General features: G+C 43.3%; 1 protein-coding gene across 2 annotated transcripts in view; it reads left to right on the forward strand.

Moving 5' to 3' along the window:
- Window positions 1-3,343: 3,343 nt before the first annotated feature.
- Window positions 3,344-20,330, forward strand: part of TMEM87B (transmembrane protein 87B) — a 61,604-nt gene continuing 44,617 nt past the window's right edge. The window contains exons 1-4 of one of the 2 annotated variants that reach the window (XM_054475089.2): window positions 3,344-3,958; window positions 8,175-8,235; window positions 12,363-12,454; window positions 15,098-15,226. In XM_054475089.2, the coding sequence (XP_054331064.1) occupies window positions 3,794-3,958; window positions 8,175-8,235; window positions 12,363-12,454; window positions 15,098-15,226 (447 nt within the window). In that variant the 5' untranslated portion in view covers window positions 3,344-3,793. The remainder of the gene's footprint in view (window positions 3,959-8,174; window positions 8,236-12,362; window positions 12,455-15,097; window positions 15,227-20,330) is intronic. The other variant, XM_054475087.2, reaches the window with a different exon arrangement.

Consider the following 20,330-nt stretch of genomic DNA (forward strand, 5'->3'; position numbering starts at 1 on the left):
GTAAATTATACCAGCTAGTTACTTTGTAGAATGTCTCTCAATTTGGGTTTATCTAATGTTTCCTTGTGATTAGGTTTAAGTATGTGAATCTTTTCCTCATTTCCTTGAATACTTTGATTAGATGCATTTTTGCATTTTGGGAATGCATTTTCGGCAGGAATATCACAGAAGTCATGCTGTTTCTTTTCAGTTAATCAAATCATGATACACATCATGTCTGTTTGTCCCAATCCTTGTGGGATTAATCTTGATCATTAAGTTGGTGTCTGCCAGGTATCTCCACTGTATAATTACTGTTTTTCTCTTTGTAATTAATAAGTAATTTTTGGAAGATATTTCCTCATGAAGCTTTTGCCAACTAACTTTAGAATAGAATTGATGCTTCTTTCTGAATCAATTTTAATTGTGATAGTTGCCAAATGGTGATATTTTAAATTTGTTATTCCTTCTGCATTTATTAGTTTTCCAACAGTAAGAAAGTGATTTTCTTTCCTATTTATGTAATCATTTATTTATTTATGTTAGTATAGACTCATGGGTTCCTATTTGAGTCAATGAGTTACAATCCACTACTATCATTTTGCTGACCAAATTGTCCCAGATCTGGTCAGTGGGAGGGAGCTCCTTCAAACTGGCTCCTATGCCTTTTTGACATGTCCTCATAATTTTTTACCCATTTCCTTACTTTCTGGCAAAACAAGATTCTCAAGTTCATCATGAATTTCTCTATTCCACTCCTGGGCTCAGCCACTTCTCCAAGGATCCCTGGTTATTTTAGTGGAGAATGATATTTATAAAGCAAGATCTGGTGATAGATGTACCTATTGCTACTGGGGTGTTGCTGCTTCTAGGTCCTCCTGGGAATCAGTGCAAGAAAATATAAACACACACACACACACACACACACACATCTACATCTATTTATAAATCTAAATTTTAAAAATGAGTTCACACTGATATCTTCAGTTGCAAGCCAGCATTATAGAGTTCATTCTAACCTTCCTCATTTTCCTTTTTTTTTTTTTTTTTCCTTTTCTTGCTTTCTTTCTCTTTCTTTTTTTTTTTTGTTTGTGACAGGGTCTGGCTCTGTCACACAGGCTGGAGTGCAGGGCTCACTGCAACTTCTGCCTCCCAGGCCCAAGTGATCCTCCCACCTCAGCTTCTTTGAGTAGCCAGGACCACAGGCACGCCACCACACCTGGCTAATTTTTGTATTTTGTGTAGAGACAGGATTTCGCCATGTTGTCCAGGCTGGTCTCGAACTCCTGAGCTCAAACTATCCACCCGCCTTGACCTCCCAAAGTGCTGGGATTACAGGCGTGCCCGGCCGCCGTAAACATCTTACGACCATGGGTGGTGACTGACAAGAAATGTACCTTGCTAGTTTTAAGATGGAGTTATTTTTAAAATGGTGTCACCCTGGGTCTCCTATGCTTCTGTTTCCCAATTTGACAACCAACACGATCTTTCTGATCAGCTCATCCTTACTTAAAAACCATCATTGCGGGCGGGCGCGGTGGCTCACGCCTGTAATCCCAGCACTTTGGGAGGCCGAGGCAGGCGGATCATGAGGTCAGGAGATCGAGACCATCCTGGCTAACACGGTGAAACCCAGTCTCTATTAAAAAATATTAAAAAATTAGCCGGGCGTGGTGGCTGGCGCCTGTAGTCCCAGCTACTCAGGAGGCTGAGGCAGGAGAATGGCGTGAACCCGGAAGGCGGAGCTTGCAGTGAGCCGAGTTTGCGCCACTGCACTCCAGCCTGGGCGACAGAGCGCGACTCCATCTCAAAAACAAAACAAAACAAAACAAAAAATCATTGCCTCTCCAGTGTTCTTACACTAAAGGTGCCATCTACCTAACTTAATTTAGGAATGCCTGTATGTTTTGGTACTGTTTAAATATTCCCAGCTTTGCCATTCTCCGTCTCACACCAACATCCAGTCATCTGGAAGATCTTTCCATTCCTCCAGTTCTCTCGTAACTAAAACAACTTCAGACTTAACCCTCACTCCCACAGGTAACTCGCCCTTAACTCTTCTTGTAGAACTTAAATTTCATGTATTGTTCTCTCCTTCTGTCCCTCACTTACTTCCTAAATCTCTGGTGGATGTTCCCCTTGGTCCTGTTACAGTTATTCTGACTAAACAGAACTGATCACATTGCTTACTGGGAAGATGCACATGCGATCTTTAGAGTATAGCAGGTCCTCAATAATTACTGGTGACTGGTAAAGCAGCCAAGGCCTTTTGACTATAAATCGATCTTATTCTACATTAATAACAATATTAGCACAGGATTCTATTCCTCTGCTGGATATTATTTACATTTGATAATGAATGAACTAATTCCCTTTGACAGCAAAACATGTATTTAGCTTACAGCCGAAAATGCAAGGCAAGGTACACAATAAGACGGATCCAAGCCCTGACCCCTCTGAGCTTTAGGCAGTCAGGTAACTACTTGTTCTAAAAAGTATTAACTGTACTATTAACGTTAACCTTCACAACACAATGCCTTGTGTTCAACTGGTCTTGGCCTCAAAGGACTTTCCTGGCACATTCCCTGAATTTAAAGAACGGTTTCCATACAGCTGAGAGGGTCGAGGCAGGGGTAAGTGTAGAGTACGCAAGAAATGGAGACACCCTGGGAAAGGAACTCTAGACTGCACTCCAACCATAGCACTTACTAGGCATTCGACTCCAGGACCTTGACACTCGCGCTAGCTGGCGGCGAGCCCCGCCTCCCCATTCCGGCTCCACCTCCCCACCCCGGCCCCGCCTTCCCACTCGGGCCCCCGCCTCCCCAATCAGGCCCCGCCTCCCCACTCAGGCCACGCCTCCACATTTAGGACACGCCTCCCCGCCCAGTCCAGTCTCTGTACTAGGGCTTGCTCCAAGCCCTGCTTGCTCGCCCAACTTGGCCTCCCCACTACGGCCTAACCCCAAGCCCTTCTCCTCGTCCAGCCCCGTCTCCACACTACTGCCTGGTCCTCAACTCCGCCTCCCCACTCCGACCCCATCTCCCTGACCAGCCCCGCCTTTACGCTCAGGCTCCGCCTCCAAATCCCGGCCTTGTCCCACGTCACGCCTCCACACGGCCACGCCCCCACACGGCCCCGCCTCCACGCTCGGCCTGGCCCCAAGCTCTTCCCGCTGCACCCTGTCTCCGCACTCAGGCCTGATCCCGAGCCCCGCCCCGCCTCCAACCCCACCCTGTCCCCACACCCAGCCTGGCCCCCCGAGCCACGCCTCCCACCCCGCCTTCACAGCCCCCCCCGAGCCCCGCCTACGTCCCCGCCCTGCCTCGTCACTCCGCCGGGTCACGAGCCTCGCCTCCTGCCTCCGCCCTGCCCCACCCCCACACTCCCGAGCCCCGCCTTGTCTCCACACTCCGGCGTCGCCTCCCTACCCGGCCCCGCTTCCGCGCTCCGGCTGCCAGCCCTCCGTTCCACGCTTCGGCTCCTCGTCTATCTTCACGCCCACGCCAGACCCTGAGCCCCGCCTCCACGCCTCGGCGCCAACTCCACATCCTGGCTCCTATGTCTGCTTTCCAGGCATCTCCCAGCTGCACACTCGGGCCCGGCTCAGAGTCCTAAGCCCTGCCTCCCGGTCCTGGCCCCGTTTCCCAGAACTGCACCGCGCCTCTCCGCCCAGGCCCAAGCCCGAGCCCCTCCTCCACACCCGAGTCCAAGCCCCGCGTCCCGGATTCGGACCCGCCTGCCTGGGGCGGTGCTGCACCAGGTGCGGGTGTGGCAGGCGTCTCGGAGCGCCAGGTGCAGCTTCCAGGTCAAGATGGTCGCCGTCTGCCGCTCGGTAGCCGGGCTCCTGCCACGCCGCCGCCGCTGCTTTCCCGCCCGGGCCCCGCTGCTGCGCGTCGCCCTCTGCCTCCTGTGTTGGGCCCCGGCGGCTGTGCGCGCGGTCCCTGAGCTCGGGCTCTGGTTAGAGACAGTCAACGACGTAAGTGGAGTGTCGGGACCCAGGCGTGGCACGTCTCGGGCCGTCAGGGCCGTCGTGGGGCTTCGCTTGACTCCGGGGTTGTTCACCTGGCTTCTGCCGGGTCAGCACCGGGTCCCCTGATACCTTCTCTGAGCCTTTTGTATGTTACAATCGGGGAGCGGGGAGCGGGGAGCGGCCCCTCCTCCGGCCCGACCTAGGCTGCAGGGAAGAGCCGTCAGGATTGCGCATGGGACGGCCCTCCGGTCCGAGCGCTCGGACTGTTACTGAGGGTCACCATGCCCGACGCCGTGGCCCTCATTCTGCTCTGACATGTTTTGGCTGGATGAGGAATCTCTCGGCACATCTAGCAGCATCTTTGGGATTCGACTCTTCCTGTCCGGATGCAGCCACAGTGGGCCACACCCCTGAGGCCGCAGGGAGGACTTGCCAGCGCTTCAGTTTCTGCATAAACTTAGCGCGTCTGCCGCTTCCTTTAAAAAAAAAAAAAAAAAAAGAAAAGAAAAAAATTAAATGAGGGGGAAACGTGCAGTAATCATCCTACCTCTATTTCTCTCTTCTTGAGTTCCTGAATTTCTCTACAGTTCCTGTCACAGTTCCGGGAGAGAGAGTGTGTGTGTAGGTGGGGCGGGACTTGTGATTAGAAAGTGCTTGAAAGGCGAATCTGGAGGCATGAGTGGGTGGAAACTCTTCTTTCCAAGGCAGGCTATTAGAAAACTTGGCATCCAGTAATTACAGGAGATGATGTGGGAGAGATGATGCAGGGGCAGAATTATGGAAAGTCTTGCAAAAGAGAGACAGGAAGTCTGGAAGAGGCATTATCTCCGGCTTCTCTGGGGTCAGATGACTCATCCAGCACTGTTTGGGATGGGTATTTTCCACATGCGTGAAATAATGTCCAGGTTCTAAAGATGAGACTTATATTTTGATTTCCTTAACCAGGAAAAGAAAGTAGTTCCAAAGACTACAAATACTTCCCACAACACAAAAGCTACTCAGAGGAACACGCTGGGTATCTTCTGGATCTTTTAAGACCTAGTGCAGCCATTTCCTCCATGATTCTTCTGGGTTGGTGACCTAATTTGTGCGCCGGTTATATAGTCTGCACATCTCCATTATTTAATTTCCTGAACGGGAAAAAGTACAACTCAGTGAACTACTCTCATGGCTTCCTGCTGCTACGATAGTGAATAGTCATAACTATATTGGAAGTGAATCAGCTGCATGCATATTGTTGGATTACTTGAACATGTCTGTATAGATCTTTGCCAAGTGTACTGTGCACATACCTGCAAAGATCTTTGCCAAGTGTACTTTTTCCTGCATGAGGGAGAGAAGTTTGCTCCTTGAGTGCTGCATGACCTTTAGGCTAATTTTACTCCTGTGTGACCCTGAGCCACTAGAAGTCTAAAAGCCCTTCTCTCCCAAGAGTGGACTTATATTTTCCTCATTTCAGGTTGTCAGAAACAGGAAAGGAGAGTGGGGCTTTCATTTGTACTACAAATCTATCAAGAAATTTTGTTTCTTTGTTTTTGTTTGTTTGTTTGTTTGAGACAGAGTCTTGTTCTGTTATCTAGGCTGGAGTGCAGTGGCACAGTCATATGGCTCACTGCAGCCTCAAACTCCTGGGCTCAAGCAATCCTCTAGCCTCAGTCTCCCGAGTAGCGAGGACTGTAGGCACATGCCACACACCAGTTAATTTTTAAATTTTTTTGTAGAGATAGGGGTCTCACTATATTGTCAAGGCTGGTCTTGAACTCCTGGCCTCAAGCCATCCTCCTGCCTCAGCCTCCCAAAGTATTGGGATTACAGGCATGAGCCACTACACCTGGCCAAGAAATGGTTCTTTTGAGTGTACAAGGGAGCAAATGGTTGAAGCACCACTGTGTGTCACATGTTAGACTGGTCATTGCTGTTGCAAAGATGAATTTTAGCCATAGTCCCTTCTCCCAAGACGTTCACACAATAATAGGGATAACAGATTTATGAGTAGATAGTCATATACACTGTGATATACTTGGGATATTACTGGAGCACCAAGGGGGTCACCTAACCCTGCTTACTGGAGGAGAGACCTGCCTCAGTCTTTTTTGTTTTTTTTGAGACGAAGTTTTGCTTTTGCTGCCCAGGCTGGAGTGCAGTGGTGCAATCTCGGCTCACTGCAACTTCCACTTCCCGGGTTCAAGGGATTCTCCTGCCTCAGCCTCCCGAGTAGCTGGGATTACAGGCGTGTGTCACCACGCCTGGCTAATTTTGTATTTTTAGTACAGACAGGGTTTCTCCATGTTGATCAGGCTGGTCTCGAACTCCTGACCTCAGGTGATCCTCCCGCCTCAGCCTCCCAAAGTGCTGGGATTACAGGCGTGAGCCACCGCGCCCGGCCTCCTCAGTCTTAAAAGATGAATAAGTACTACCTTGATGAAGAAGAGGAGGGGAGCAGAGCAGCAGCAGTGCAGGAAATTATTGGTGTTCCTGCTACATCAAGTTCTGGCAGGGTTGTTAGAGGGGACTCAGGTCACCACAAGCTTTCCATGCCTGAGCTTGGCCTTGAGCCTGAGGCCAGAGGCCTCAAACTCAAGGACCTGTGTTGGCCAAGGCAAGTCATATCATTGAGCACAGTGAGCTAGGTTCAGGACTGGAGGGGGTAGTGAGGAATGTTGTGGACTACAGATTGCATGCCCATTCTGAAGAGGGCAGCTGCCATTTGGCTTCAGCTTACTCTGCATACACTCTAGCAGAGTGGCACAGAATTGCCACAGCTCCTTGTTTTTTTAAGTGAAACTGGAATCCATCTTTTTATTATGTCAACTAAAAAGTTTAAAAAAGGCCTCTCGTGGGCCCAATAAATCCCATTTTTAGGTTGGATTAGGCCTCCAGACTCCCAGTAGCTACTTTAGGATGAGAATGAGGGAGCCATTGAAAGATCTGACATAATGCAAATCACTATGGCTGCTGTCTAAAGATGAATTATAGGATCAGATCTGGAGGTAGAAGTACCAGTTAAGCTATTGCAGAAATTAGGCAGGAAATGCAGAGGGCCTAAATTAGGGCAGTGGGGACAGGGAGAGGAAGAACTAAATTTGAGAAGTGTTTGTGAGATAAAGTAGGCATGCCTTGGGGATTGGGTGATGGAAGTGGGGAACTGGAAGGAGCCATGGCTTGGGTGACTGTAGATGGTACCACCTCCAGCCAAGGTGGACAGTGTAGGAAAAGTTGCTGAGCAGAGAGGAGTGTGTCTGGTTTAAAACACGTTTGTCTGTTGGACATCCGCCAGTGGACATGTCCTTTATGCAGTTGGGTATTTGGATCTGGAGCTCAAAGGAAGGATCCAAGTTGGGAATTTTATTGTTGTTGTTGAAACTGTGTTGGGGAAGGGAAGAGGTTACCACTTGTCCTATCAGTGTGTTTTTGTTTTGTTTTTAATTCCTAATCATTTGTACATTTAACACAGTCTCTAACTGCAGGATTTTTATTCCTGAGAAGACATTAAACAACTAATCAATTATTTGATTTAAATTGTGGAAAGGTTGTGAAGAAGAAAGGGTGCTAGGGATTATATAAGGGAGGGCCTGGCCGCATATGGGCCACAGTGGAAGAATTCCTGCAGAACGGGCTTTTGAGCTGGGCTTTGAAGGGTGAGAAGGAGCCAACTAGATGAACAAAGGGTGAAAGGAAGGATTTTAAAGTAAATTTTTCAGATTGACCGTTAATCCTGAGGGTAAGAAAGAATATCATGCTTTTCTGGAACTGGAAAGTTGAGAGGTGGGCAGGCCATGATTATTCACGTCCTATAGGCTACAGTAAGAATTTCGGTCTGTTGTAATTTAAACCATAACGACTTGGAGCTGGGAGAGGGGGACAGTTCCTTATCAAAAGTACATTCAAGTTGACGCCAGGAGAGCAACATGCAAATGCAGTCAGTTCATGTCACGTCTGAGCAGCGCTAATCCTGCAATGGCAGCATCTTTTACCTCTTACGTGTCACTGGCCATAACTGAGTCTGCTAGAGGCCGGAGCCCTCCTGATCCTCAGGGTAACTGCAGGAAGTAGAACCATGACAAGGTTTTAAGCAAGTTAGTGATGTGATCAGATTTACATTAAAAAAAATACTCTTGTCAGAGAGAGGAGTGCAAGGCTTAGAACTCTATATGTTGTGGGGTAAAACAGTTGCAAAAAAAACTTTCTAACAAGATCTTCCTGTGTTTGTTTTTCATTTTAGAAATCAGGACCTTTGATATTTAGGAAAACTATGTTTAACTCTACAGATATCAAGTTATCTGGTAAGTATAATAAAACAATAAAATACTAGACTGGGCGCAATGGCTCATGCCTGTAATCCTGGCACTTTGGGAGGCTGAGGCGGGCCGATCACAAGGTCGGGAGTTCAAGACCAGCCTGACCAACATAGTGAAACCCCATCTCTACTAAAAATACAAAAAAGTTAGCTGGGCGTGGTGGTGGGCGCCTGTAGTCCCAGCTACTTGGGAGGCTGAGGCAGGAGAATCACTTGAACCCAGGAGGCAGAGGTTGCAGTGAGCCGAGATCGCGCCACTGCACTCCAGCCTGGGCGACACAGTGAGACTCTGTCTCAAAAACAAACAAACAAGAATGATGAAATACTAATATATATATAAACAACATAATATAAACAAATGCATTCATGTAAATGAATATAACATATATAATAAACAAAGCAAATGTTTTGTTTTTAAGTAGTTCTAACATTTTAAGGTTTTGTTTTGTTTCAGTCAGGACTTGGTTATTTACAAGAATAGATTTTTCTTTTTTTTTTTTGAGACAGAGTCTTTCTCTGTCACCCAGGCTGGAGTGCAGTGGCAAGATCTCGGCTCACTGCAACTTCCGCCTCCCAGGTTCAAGTGATTCTCCTGCCTCAGCCTCCCTAGTAGCTGAGATTACAGGCGAACGCCACCACGTCCGGCTAATTTTTGTATTTTTAGTAGAGATGGGGTTTCACCATGTTGGCCAGGCTGGTCTTGAACTCTTGACCCCAGGTGATCCACCCACCTCAGCCTCCCAAAGTGCTGGGATTACAGGCATGAGCCACTGTGCATGGCCCACAAGAATGGATTTTTCTGATCTTCTTTCAGAAAATGTAATATGAATCATTTTATGAAAATTATAATTAAAGTCTAACAGACGAGCCAAAAAAAATTTGGTTTTTGTGAAATTTGACTTTGAGTCTCAGATTTTTAAAACTAGATAAATTGCTTTTACGAATATATGAAATGTCATGATTGTGATAAACCCTTTATGGCCTTGAAAATTTTCAAAATGTACATATCCTCGTAAGAAGTAAAAATTGCTGGACAGCATTTTAATTAGAGTTTTAAGGTTGATAAAAGTTAAAATATTCATTAGGTAAGGCCTGTCTTTTCTGTATCAATGCTGAGATACCAGAACTACCAAGGTTTTTTAAGAATTTCACTGGATTTACGTTGGATCGTATTCACTGTGGCCCAATTCCTCTTATTGTTTCCAGTAACCTAACTAGGAAAATTGGTTGCCAGAGTTAAAGTCTCAGGATAAGGAGCAGTTTTTTGCTGGGTAGAGCAAACTGGCTTCTACAGGATCCAAAGCCATGCCTCTTTCCTTTCACACAACAGATCATGCTCTGCTTATTTGTTGGGGGCAGTTCTGCCTTTTATGGGTCTTTCCTGAGGGAAGTCAGGCTAGCCAGCAGCTAGAAAGCAGAGGTGGTTTCCAGCAGCTCTGTAATATCAATCATCAGTTATGATAAGAGCTTGGTAAGAGGAAATTGAAGTCCAAGGTGAGTGAGAAAAAAATTTTGGCATCTGTTTATTTAATGAATTCATGTCTTAAAGTCTAGACAAAGAGGATTTAAAAGAACCTCAGTCTGGTGGTGACAAAAAGTTATATGGGAAAAAAAAAGTAACATCAGCCAATGAAACAGCATTTGATTTTTAAAAATCATTACAAATGTCTGAGATCAACCTATGAGTAGACTACAATCAAGACGTTGTTGTTAACTTATCTAAAGAAAGAATGGGACAGCATGAGGGATTTAAGAGCAAAAGCATAATAAAACTAGGGTTTAGTCAGGCAAATGCTGGTCATGTCCAACAGCGTTGTTGGGGGGAGAGGTTTTCTTGAACCATGACCACAGCTATGACGTGGGGCTGGCAGGTGTGGATATAGCATCCACCTGAGCCTCCTTGGTCTGGTGCCATGCTCGCCAAACCACCTTCTCATCCATATTGGGCCTCCAGGGAGGCATGCTGAAGGGAAAGAGTTGATCATTACTAGTCCAGTTTATGGTTTCTCTTCATTGTAAGTGAGTAATTGAGTATTCTAATTTATACATCTACATGGTAGTCATGAAAGTGAGTAATTGAGCATTCTAATGTACACATCTACCATTGGGAAAGGGTGAGATGAGAATCTGTGTTTTCACAGAGCCAGATTTTAGTGCTTGTTAAGCTAAGGACTGGTCCCTTGGATATATGTTGATGCTGTTTGGGAGATCAGATATCTGGCTTTTTTAAGGCAACCTCTTTTCTGCTGTCTCATTCAAGTCATGTGGAGCCTGTGTTAAAAAATATCTGAATGTAATTCACCATATTAACAGAATATAAGAAATGTACCGTATGATCATCTCAAAGTATACAGAAAGAGCATTTGAAAAAAATTCAACACCCATTCATGATAAAAACTCAAAGAAAGTTAGAAATAGAAGGAAACTTCCTCAACATGATAAAGGGCATCTATGAAAAATCTGTAGCAAACATCATACTGTCAGTTCTTCCCAGATTGATCTATAAATTCAGTTTAATCCCAGTCAAAATCCAAGCAGGCTTTTTGTTTGTTTGGTCGGTGCATATTGTGAATTTCACATTTTTGAGTGCTGGAGGATGTTGTAGTCCTTTAACAACTTTTTTCTAGCAGACATTTAAGTTCCTTGTGGGTCGGTTTGATGCTTTCCAGTTTTCTTGTTAAGTTCTTTTAGGATGGTTCTGCAGTAGCCTTTTGTCTAGGGCAAACTTAGCAGTGCTTCTGTGGTGTGGTCTTTCTGCTTGTCTTCCAAATACCTGGTATATTTACTGAGGCCTTTCCATTCTGGCTAGTGGAAACTCAAACAGTTCCCAGCTCTGCGTGAGCTCTGAGAATTGTTGGGCTTGTTCCTACGCGTGGGCAGGCTGCCCTGCAGCCAGAAACTCCAGGGGATCACTATGCAGATTTCTCTTTCTCTTTATGTAGTTTCCATCTCTTGGGTACTGTACCCCAGAAAATCTACCAGCCTCAGTTTGTTGAACTTGAATCTCTGGTCTCAGTTTGGTTTCGCTGTTTGTCATTATCAGCCTTTGAGATGATTCCCAATGATCCTTGCTTCCTGTTACTCATGATCCTGTGTAGTCCTCTAACACATTTTATCAGAGTTGGTCTGAGTAACTGATAGAGCATGGTGGAAATAATGGCACATCCCTTCTGAGGCTAAGTTATAAAAGATACTGTGGCTGCATCTTTGTTCTCTCTAATCACTCACTCTGGGGTAAGCCAGCTGCCATGTCATGAGGACGTTCCCAACAGAGCTCTCCTTAACTCCAGACTTAATGCTTTTCATTCTGCCTATTCGTGTCACCCTCTTACCTGGATCATTCAAAAGAAAGGCCAAACCCCTCAGCAGGGTGTAAGACCTCATGAATTTTCCCCAGCACTCTTCTCCAGCTTCAACTCTTTCTCCTTTTCCCAGCCTGTGTTCTAAGCATAGCAGACTATTTTCAAGGGTCATACTCATGCTGTGCTTTCACTCACCCTGGGCATTTACGTGTTTGGTCCACCCTTCTCTTCACCAGGCTAACTTCTGCTCTTCCTTCAAGTTACAGGTCTCCTCCTCCAGCAAGCTTTCCCAGAACCCATTCTTCATGCTCTCCTGGGCTATGATAGGTGACCTGCTCAGTGCTCCCTTGACTATTCTCAGCCTCTGGGACTACCGAGAGTACCTGTTTAGTTGTTAAAACTCACTCCTCCAGTACCTCTTAAGTCATAGACAGGCATTGTTCTTGTTTACCATCATAGCTCACAGGATGGCACACAGGATGGGGCTCACTCAGTATATTTTGAATGAATATGTGAGTGAGAAAAATGTTTGAGAGTGAAATAAGCAGTGACTTAGCATATCAGTCCACTCAGTTTATTTAATTTTAGACTTATAGATGAAATGAGCAGTATTACAGCAGCTTTTGGTTAACTATAACAATTTAATGAATTTATCTGTCTCACTTTACAGTGACTTTTTGGAGAAATTAGCTAATGTTTTACTCATTGTTACATTAAACTAGCCTATTTTTAATTGCATTCTCAAAACCTTAAGTTTATATTAGAGTGTATGTATTATTCATATAAAACGAGACTTTCTTTTTCTAAACAGTTAAGTCATTCCATTGTTCTGGGCCTGTGAAGTTTACCATAGTGTGGCATTTGAAGTATCATACCTGTCACAATGAGCATTCTAATCTGGAAGTAAGTAAACACAAGTTTTTAATGTTTATAAAGCTATGAAGGAAAATTATGGGTATAAAGATTTATTAGCTCATCAAGCGAGGAGGCTAGAAATAGAGATTACAGTTTTAGAAGTGCCACAGATTAATTTTGGGACTTATGGCAATAAACCAAGTTACGTGCTGAGAATACTACAAGCTTTTAGTTGCCTTGTATGTTATGAAAAATGTTAGTAAATGTTTAAATTCAGGCACGTAGGAGTCATTGATAAAGATGCCGTACATACAAATAAATGCTTAATTTGCAAAAGAAGTTTAAATGTTTCACTTTTTAAAAAAATTATAGGGAACCTAGAACTGTATTGAGTACAAGTAGATTTAGTGAGCACAAGTAGATCGCAGAAAGAGGTGAGGAGAAGAAAGGAGATATCTGGGGAAAGGCAGAGGATTCTGAGAGAGGAGAAAGTGGCTGTGCTGAGGAAGGCTTTTCCTGCTCTGAAGCCTGGGTTTCTTCCTCCTGGGTTGTGCACTGGGCTCTCAGCAAGGTGTTTCTCTTGATGATTCTCATGATAGTTGCTTGGGATTGTTTCCTTTTCAGATTCTCTGTTACTTGTTTGGCTTCTACCTTGAATAATATATGGGTTTCCTTTTTTTTAATTATATATGTATATATGTATATACATATACATATATATGTACATATACCTATACATGTATATGCATGCAAATACATACGAGATCTCTCTCTGTCACCCAGGCTGGAGTGCAGTGGGTGCGATCATGGCTCACTCCAGCCTTGAACTCCTGGGCTCAAGTGACCCTCTTGGCAGGTTGCCTCAGGTAGCCTCCAGAGTCTCTGGGATTATAGACGTGAGCCATTGTAGCTGGCTTTCTGTATTGTTATTAGTATTATATTTCTATTTGGATTGAACCATGCCATTTTCCTTGAACTGCCTTTTTGGCTTTATCTCTAAATATTTTACACCTTCAATTTCCTAAGAACAGAGATATTCATTTATTTTTTTCACAGTATAATTATAGAATTCAAATTTAACACTGATACGATGCTATTATATATAAACCTTATTAAAATTTTGCAGCTGGGCAGGGTGGGTCACACTTGTAATTCCTGCGCTTTGGGAACCTGAGGCGAGAGGCTAGCTTAAGCCCAGGAGTTAAAGACCAGCCTGGGCAACAAGCGAGACCCTGTCTCTACAAAAAATTAAAAAATTAGCCAGACACAGTGGCATGTGCCTATAGTCCCAGCTGTTCGGGAGGCTCAGGCTGGAGGATCCCTTGAGCCCAGGAGTTCAAAGTTGCAGTGTGCTGTGATTGCACCACTGTACTCCAGCCTGGGAGACAGTGAGACCTTATCTTCAAAAAAAAAAAAAAAAAATTCACCAGTGTCCCAATATTGTCTTTTAGAGCAGGCCCCCCCACCCCCGCCCCGCACACACACTCCACACCCCATACAGGAACCAATTCAGGTTCGAATTTCATTTCCTTTCCTTGTTTTTGTTTTTATTTCCTGATAATCTGGATTTTCCCCGTTTTGGTGTGTCATGGCATTGATAGTTTTGAAGTGTACAAACCATTTATTTTTGCAAAATGCCCCTCAATTTGAATATTTCTGATGTTTATTCATGATCAGATTCAAGTTATACATTTTTGGCAGGAATACCACAGAATACTGATTTGTCTCATTTTTGGTGATGTTAATTTGGTCAGTTGGTCAAGGACATATCTGCAAGATTTTTTCCATTCCAAAGTTACTACTTTTCTCTTTGTTATTAACAACAACTTGTGAGGAAAAACTTTTGAAACTATGTAAATGTCTTGTGGTTTTCATCAAACCTTCAGCCACTTGTTTTAGCATCCTTTCATGATTCTTGCCTGATGAGTCAGTCATTACTGTGCTGATTGCTGAATGGTGATTTTCTAGTTCCATACTTTCTTCTTCCTTTATTAGCATTCTACTATAAGGATGCACTCTCTCTACTCCCCTAATCAATCTGTCTTACCTGTCAGGCTTCAGGTTGGACTTGTTGATTTTAACTTTGTTATATAGGTTATAATCTATTACTGTTTTTATATATTTTGCTTATATTGTCCCATATTTGGTCTGTGGGAGCCAACTCCATTTTTTTTGATGACTGGGAGCTGCCATTAAGGAGCCTGGTTCATTCATCCATTCAAGGATGCCAGGAACCTCAGGTAGTTGTGTAAATGAGCGTCTCCTCTGCACTCAGCTACCTTTGCTGTATCTTACTGTTTGCTTTCTCTTTTTTGTAGTTGAATGCTGCTTTCTTTCTCTGTAAAATCTCTTACACATGGGATAAAATACAAGTAGCCCCAGAACAAAGTATGTTTTATTTCTCTGGGAACTATTTCGTTGTAGTATCTTACTCAGTTTTCTTACTGTAAGTGTGCTTGTGTTATGTATTACTGTATCTGAACACACTGGAATGGCTAAAAGGTTATGATTATCTCAATTATATTAAAATTATATTCAAAACAGTTTTTATTTGGTATTTTATTCTACTGCATATTTCCAGGTATTTCAAACTGAATATACTTTTGGTATTATTTAGACATTAACTTTTATTTATATTCTAGGATAAGAAGTGTGGGAATAAATTATAACATAGAATTTTACCTTATATAGGAGCTGTTCCAAAAACATAAACTTAGTGTTGAAGACTTTTGTCATTATTTCAAGAATGACAACTGTTGGACAACAAAAAATGAAAACTTAGATTGCAACAGTGATTCACAGGTGTTTCCCTCTTTGAATGTGAGTATCTGACTTGCCATGTTAAAGTTTATTTTATTCCCAGTGAATACAAGTATCAACTGAAGTAATGTTTTATCAGAATTTTGATAAAGGTGATATCTGACTTGCCATGTTAAAATAAAGTTTATTTTATTCCCACTGAATACAAGTATCAACTGAAGTACTGTTTTATCAGGATTTTGATAAAGGTGGTTAACTTGTAAATTTTTAGGTTTAGTTTGTGTGTATAGTAGTACATAATAAGTAAGATACGTGGCTGGGCGTGGTGGCTCACACCTGTAATCCCAGCACTTTGGGAGACTGAGGTGGGTGGATCACCTATGGTCAGGAGTTTGAGACCAGCCTGGTGAAACCCCATCTCTACTAAAAATACAAAAATTAGCCGGGTGTGGTGGTACGCACCTGTAATCCCGGCTACTCAGGAGATTGAGGCAGGAGAATCACTTGAACCCGGGAGGCAGAGGTTGCAGTGAGCCGAAATCATGCCATTGCACTCCAGACTGGGGGACAAGAGCGAGACTCCGTCTCAAAAAACAAAAACAAAAATAAACCTAGCAGTCAGCCTTGGTTAGTGAGGTTATGAGGCATTTAAATTTATTTTTTGTTCTTTTGTAAATTCTGAAGTGAAAATGTCTTTAGTAAAAGTTTTAAAGGAGTTCTCTTTAAAATGTGTTGAAATATAATAAACACAGAAAAGTACACATCAGTGTACTCCTCAATGAATTTTTAAAAGGCCAGGCACAATGGCTCGCACCCATAATCCCAGCACTTTGGGAGGCCAAGGCGGGCGGATCATGAGGTCAGGAGATCGAGACCATCCTGGCTAACACAGTGAAACCTCGTCTCTACTAAAAATACAAAAAATTAGCTGAGCCTGGTGGCGGGCACCTGTAGTCCCAGCTATTTGGGAGGCTGAGGCAGGAGAATGGCATGAACTCGGGAGGTGGAGCTTGCAGTGAGCCGAGATCGCACCACTGCACTCCAGCCTGGGCAACAGAGTGAGACTCTGTCTCAAAAAAAACAAACAAACAAACAACAAAACTGAGCACAACCATGTAGACCCTGTTGAATTATAGAACATTTTAGCACCTAGAACCCCCTTTTACTTCCTAACACTTTCCCTGCCAATGGCAACACTATCCTCATTAAGGAGAAGGTTTTATTTTTATTTTTTAACTTTTATTTTCAGGGGTACATGTGCAGGTTTGTTATATCGTAAACTCATGTCACAGGAATTTGTTGTACAAATTATTTCCGTGACCCAGGTACTAAGTTTAATACCCAATAGTTATTTTTTCTGCTCCTCTACCTCCTCCCAGCCTTCACCCTTAAGTAGGCCCCTCTTTGTGCCTGCTGTTCCCCTCTTTGTGTGCATTTTCTCATCATTTAGCTCCCACTTATAAGTGAGAATATGCGGTATTTGGTTTTCTGTTCCTGTGTTAGTTTGCTAAGGAAAATGGCTTCCAGCTCCATCCATGTCCCTGCAAAGGACAGAATCTCCTTTTTTATGTCTGCATATCATTCCATGATGTATATGTACCACATTTTCTTTATCCAGCCTACCATTGATGGGAATTTAGGTTGATTCCATATCTTTGGCAATGTGAATGGTGCTGCAGTGAACATATGTGTACGTGTGTCTTTATGACAGAATGATTTATATTCCTGTGGGTATATAATATACCCAGTAATGGAATTACTGTGTCAAACGGTAGTTCTGTTTTCAGCTGTTTGAGGAATTGCCACACTGCTTTCCACAATGGGTGAACCAATTTGTACTCCCACCAGCAATGTATAAGCATTCCCTTTTCTCCACAACCTTGCCAGCATCTGTTATTTTTTGACTTTTTAATAATAGCCATTCTGACTGGTGTGAGATGGTATCTCATTGTGGTTTTGATTTGCATTTCTCTGATGATCAGTGATATTGAGCTTTTTAAAATATGCTCGTTGGCCGTATGCATGTCTTCCTTTGAAGAGTGTCTGGTCATGTCCTTTGCCCACTTTTTAATTTTTTTTTGTTTTTTTTCTTGTAAATTTGTTTTAAGTTCCTTATAGACACTGGATATTAGACCTTTGTCAGATGCATAGCTTGCAAATATTTTCTCTCATTCTGTAGGTTATCTTTTTATTCTGTTGATAGTTTCTTTTGCTGTGCAGAAACTCTTTAGTTTAATTAGATCCTATTTGTCAATTTTTGCTTTTGTTGCAATTGCTTTTTTGGCAACTTTGTCATGAAATCGTAACCTGTCCTACGTCCAGAATGGTATGGTCTAGGTTGTCTTCATAGGGTTTTCATAGTTTTAAGTTTTACATTTAACTCTTTAATCCATCTTGAGTTGATTTTTGTATATAATGTAAGCAAAGGGTCCAGTTTCAGTCTTCTGCATATGGCTAGCCAGTTATCCCAGCACCATTTATTGAATAGGGAGTCTTTTCCCCGTTGTTTGTTTTTGTCAACTTTATTAAAGACCAAATTATTATAGGTGTGTACCCATATTTCTGGGCTCTCTATTCTGTTCCACTGGTCTATGTGTCTGTTTTTGTACCAGTACCATGCTGTTTTGGTTACTATAGCCCCGTGGTATAGTTTGAAGTCAGGTAGCAATCATACCTCCAGCTTTGTTCCTTTTGGTTAGGATTGCCTTGGCTATTCGGGCTCTCTTCTGGTTCCATATGAATTTTAACATAGTTTTTTCTAGTTTTGTGAAGAATGTCATTGGTAGTTTGATAGGAATAGCATTGAATCTGTAAGTTGCTTTGGGCAGCAGGGCCATTTTAACAGTATTAATTCTTCATATCCATGAGCAGGGAACATCTTTTTTTTTCTTTTTTTTGAGATGGAGTCTTGCTCTGTCACCCAGGCTGGAGTGTAGTGGTGTGATCTCCACTCACTGCAACCTCTGCCTCCCGGGTTCATGCCATTCTGCTGCCTCAGCCTCCCAAGTAGCTGGGACTACAGACGCCCGCCACCATGCCTGGCTAATTTTTTGTATTTTTTTTTAGTAGAGATGGGGTTTCACTGTGTTAGCCAGGATGGTCTTGATCTCCTGACTTCATGATCCGCCCGCCTCGGCCTCCCAAAGTGCTGGGATTACAGGCATGAGCCACTGCGCCTGGCCGAGCATGGAACATCTTTCCATTTGTTTGTGTCATCTCTGATTTCTTTGAGCAGTGTTTTGTAATTCTCATTGTAGAGATCATTCACCTCCTTGGTTAGCTGTATTCCTATGGGATTGCATTCATGATTTGGCTCTTGGCTTGGCTGTTTGTTGTTGGTGTACAGGAATGCTAGTGATTCCCCCCCCACCACCCTGCCACCACCACCGTCCACTCTGTCATCCAGGCTGGAGTGCAATGGCGCAGTCTCTGCTCACTGCAACCTCCGCCTCCTAGGTTCAAGCAATTCTCCTGCCTCAGCCTCCTGAGTAGCTGGGATTACAGGCACCTGTCACCATGCCCGGCTAATTTTTGAATTTTTTTTTTAGTAGAGACGAGGTTTCACCATGTTGGCCAGGCTGCTCTCAAACTCCTGACCTTAAGTGATCCTCCCGCCTTGGCCTCCCAAAGTGCTGGGATTATAGGAGTGAGCCACCACGCCCAGCCACTAGTGATTTTTATATGTTGATTTTGTATCCCAAAACTTTGCTGAAGTTGCTTATCAGCTCAAGGAGCTTTTGGGCAGAGAGTATGGGGTTTTCTAGATATATGATCATGTCGTCTGCGCACAGGGATAGTTTGACTTCTTCTTTTACTATTTGGGTGCCCTTTATTTCTTTCTCTTACTTGATTGCTCTGGCCAGGACTTCCAATACCATGTTAAATAGGAGTGGTGAGAGAGGGCATCTTTGTCTTGTGCCTGATGTCAAGGGAAATGCTTCCAGCTTTTGCCCATTAAGTATGATGTTGGCTCTGAGTTTGTCATAGATGGCTCTTATTATTTTGAGGTCTGTTCCCTCAATACCTAGTTTATTAGAGTTTTTAACATGAAAGGATGTTGTATTTTATCCAAAGCCTTTTCTGTATCTATTGAGATGATCATGTGGTTTCTGTCTTTAATTCTCTTTATGTAATAAATCATGTTTATTGATTTGCATGTGTTGAACCTACCTTGCATGCCGGGGGAAAGCCTGCTTGATCATGGTAGATTAACTTTTTGATATGCTGCTGGATTTGGTTTGCTAGTATTTTGTTGAGGATTTTTGCATCAATGTTCATCAAAGATATTGGCCTGAAGCCTTCTTTTGTCATGTCTCCTCTATGTTTTGGTATCAGAATAATGCTGGCCTTATAGAATGAGTTGGGGAGGAGTCCCTCCTCCTCAATTTTTTGGAATAGTTTCAGTGGAATGGTACCAGCTCTTCTTTGTACTTCCAGTAGAATTTAGCTGTGAATCCATCTGGTCTTGGGCCTTTTTTTGGTTGGTAGGCTATTTCCGTTTCAGAGTTTCTTATTGGTCTGTTCAGGGAATCAGTTTCTTCCTGGTTGAGTCTTGGGAGGGTGTATGTGTCCAGTAATTTATCCATTTATTCTAAATTTTCTAATTTGTGTGCATAGAGGCATTGATAGTATTTTCTGATGATTATTTGTATTTCTGTGGGGTCAGTGGTAACATTCAGTTTGTCATTTCTAATTAAGTTTATTGGATCCTCTGTCTTCTTTATTAACCTACCTAGCAGTCTATCTTATTAATTTTCTCAAAAAAACAGCTCCTGGATTCATTGATCTTTTGAATGGTTTTTCATGTCTCAAGTCTCCTTTAGTTCAGCTCTGACTTTGGTTATTTCTTGTCTTCTGCTAGCTTTGAGGTTGGTTTGCTCTTGCTTCACTAGTTCTTTTAGTTGTGATGTTAGGTTGTTAATTAATTTGAGATCTTTTTAACTCTTCTTCTTTTTTTTTTTTTTTTTTTTGAGACAGAGTCTCATTCTGTTTCCCAGGCTGGAGGGCAGTGGTGTGATCTTGGCTCACTGCAACCTCCACCTCCCAGGTTCAAGTCATTCTCCCGCCTCAGCCTCCCAAGTAGCTGGGATTACAGGCACCCGCCACCACACCCAGCTAACTTTTGTATTTTTAGTAGAGACGAGGTTTCGCCATGTTGGCCAGG

The sequence above is a fragment of the Pongo pygmaeus genome, chromosome 12 (assembly GCF_028885625.2).
Source record: "Pongo pygmaeus isolate AG05252 chromosome 12, NHGRI_mPonPyg2-v2.0_pri, whole genome shotgun sequence".
Classification (NCBI taxonomy): domain Eukaryota; kingdom Metazoa; phylum Chordata; class Mammalia; order Primates; family Hominidae; genus Pongo; species Pongo pygmaeus.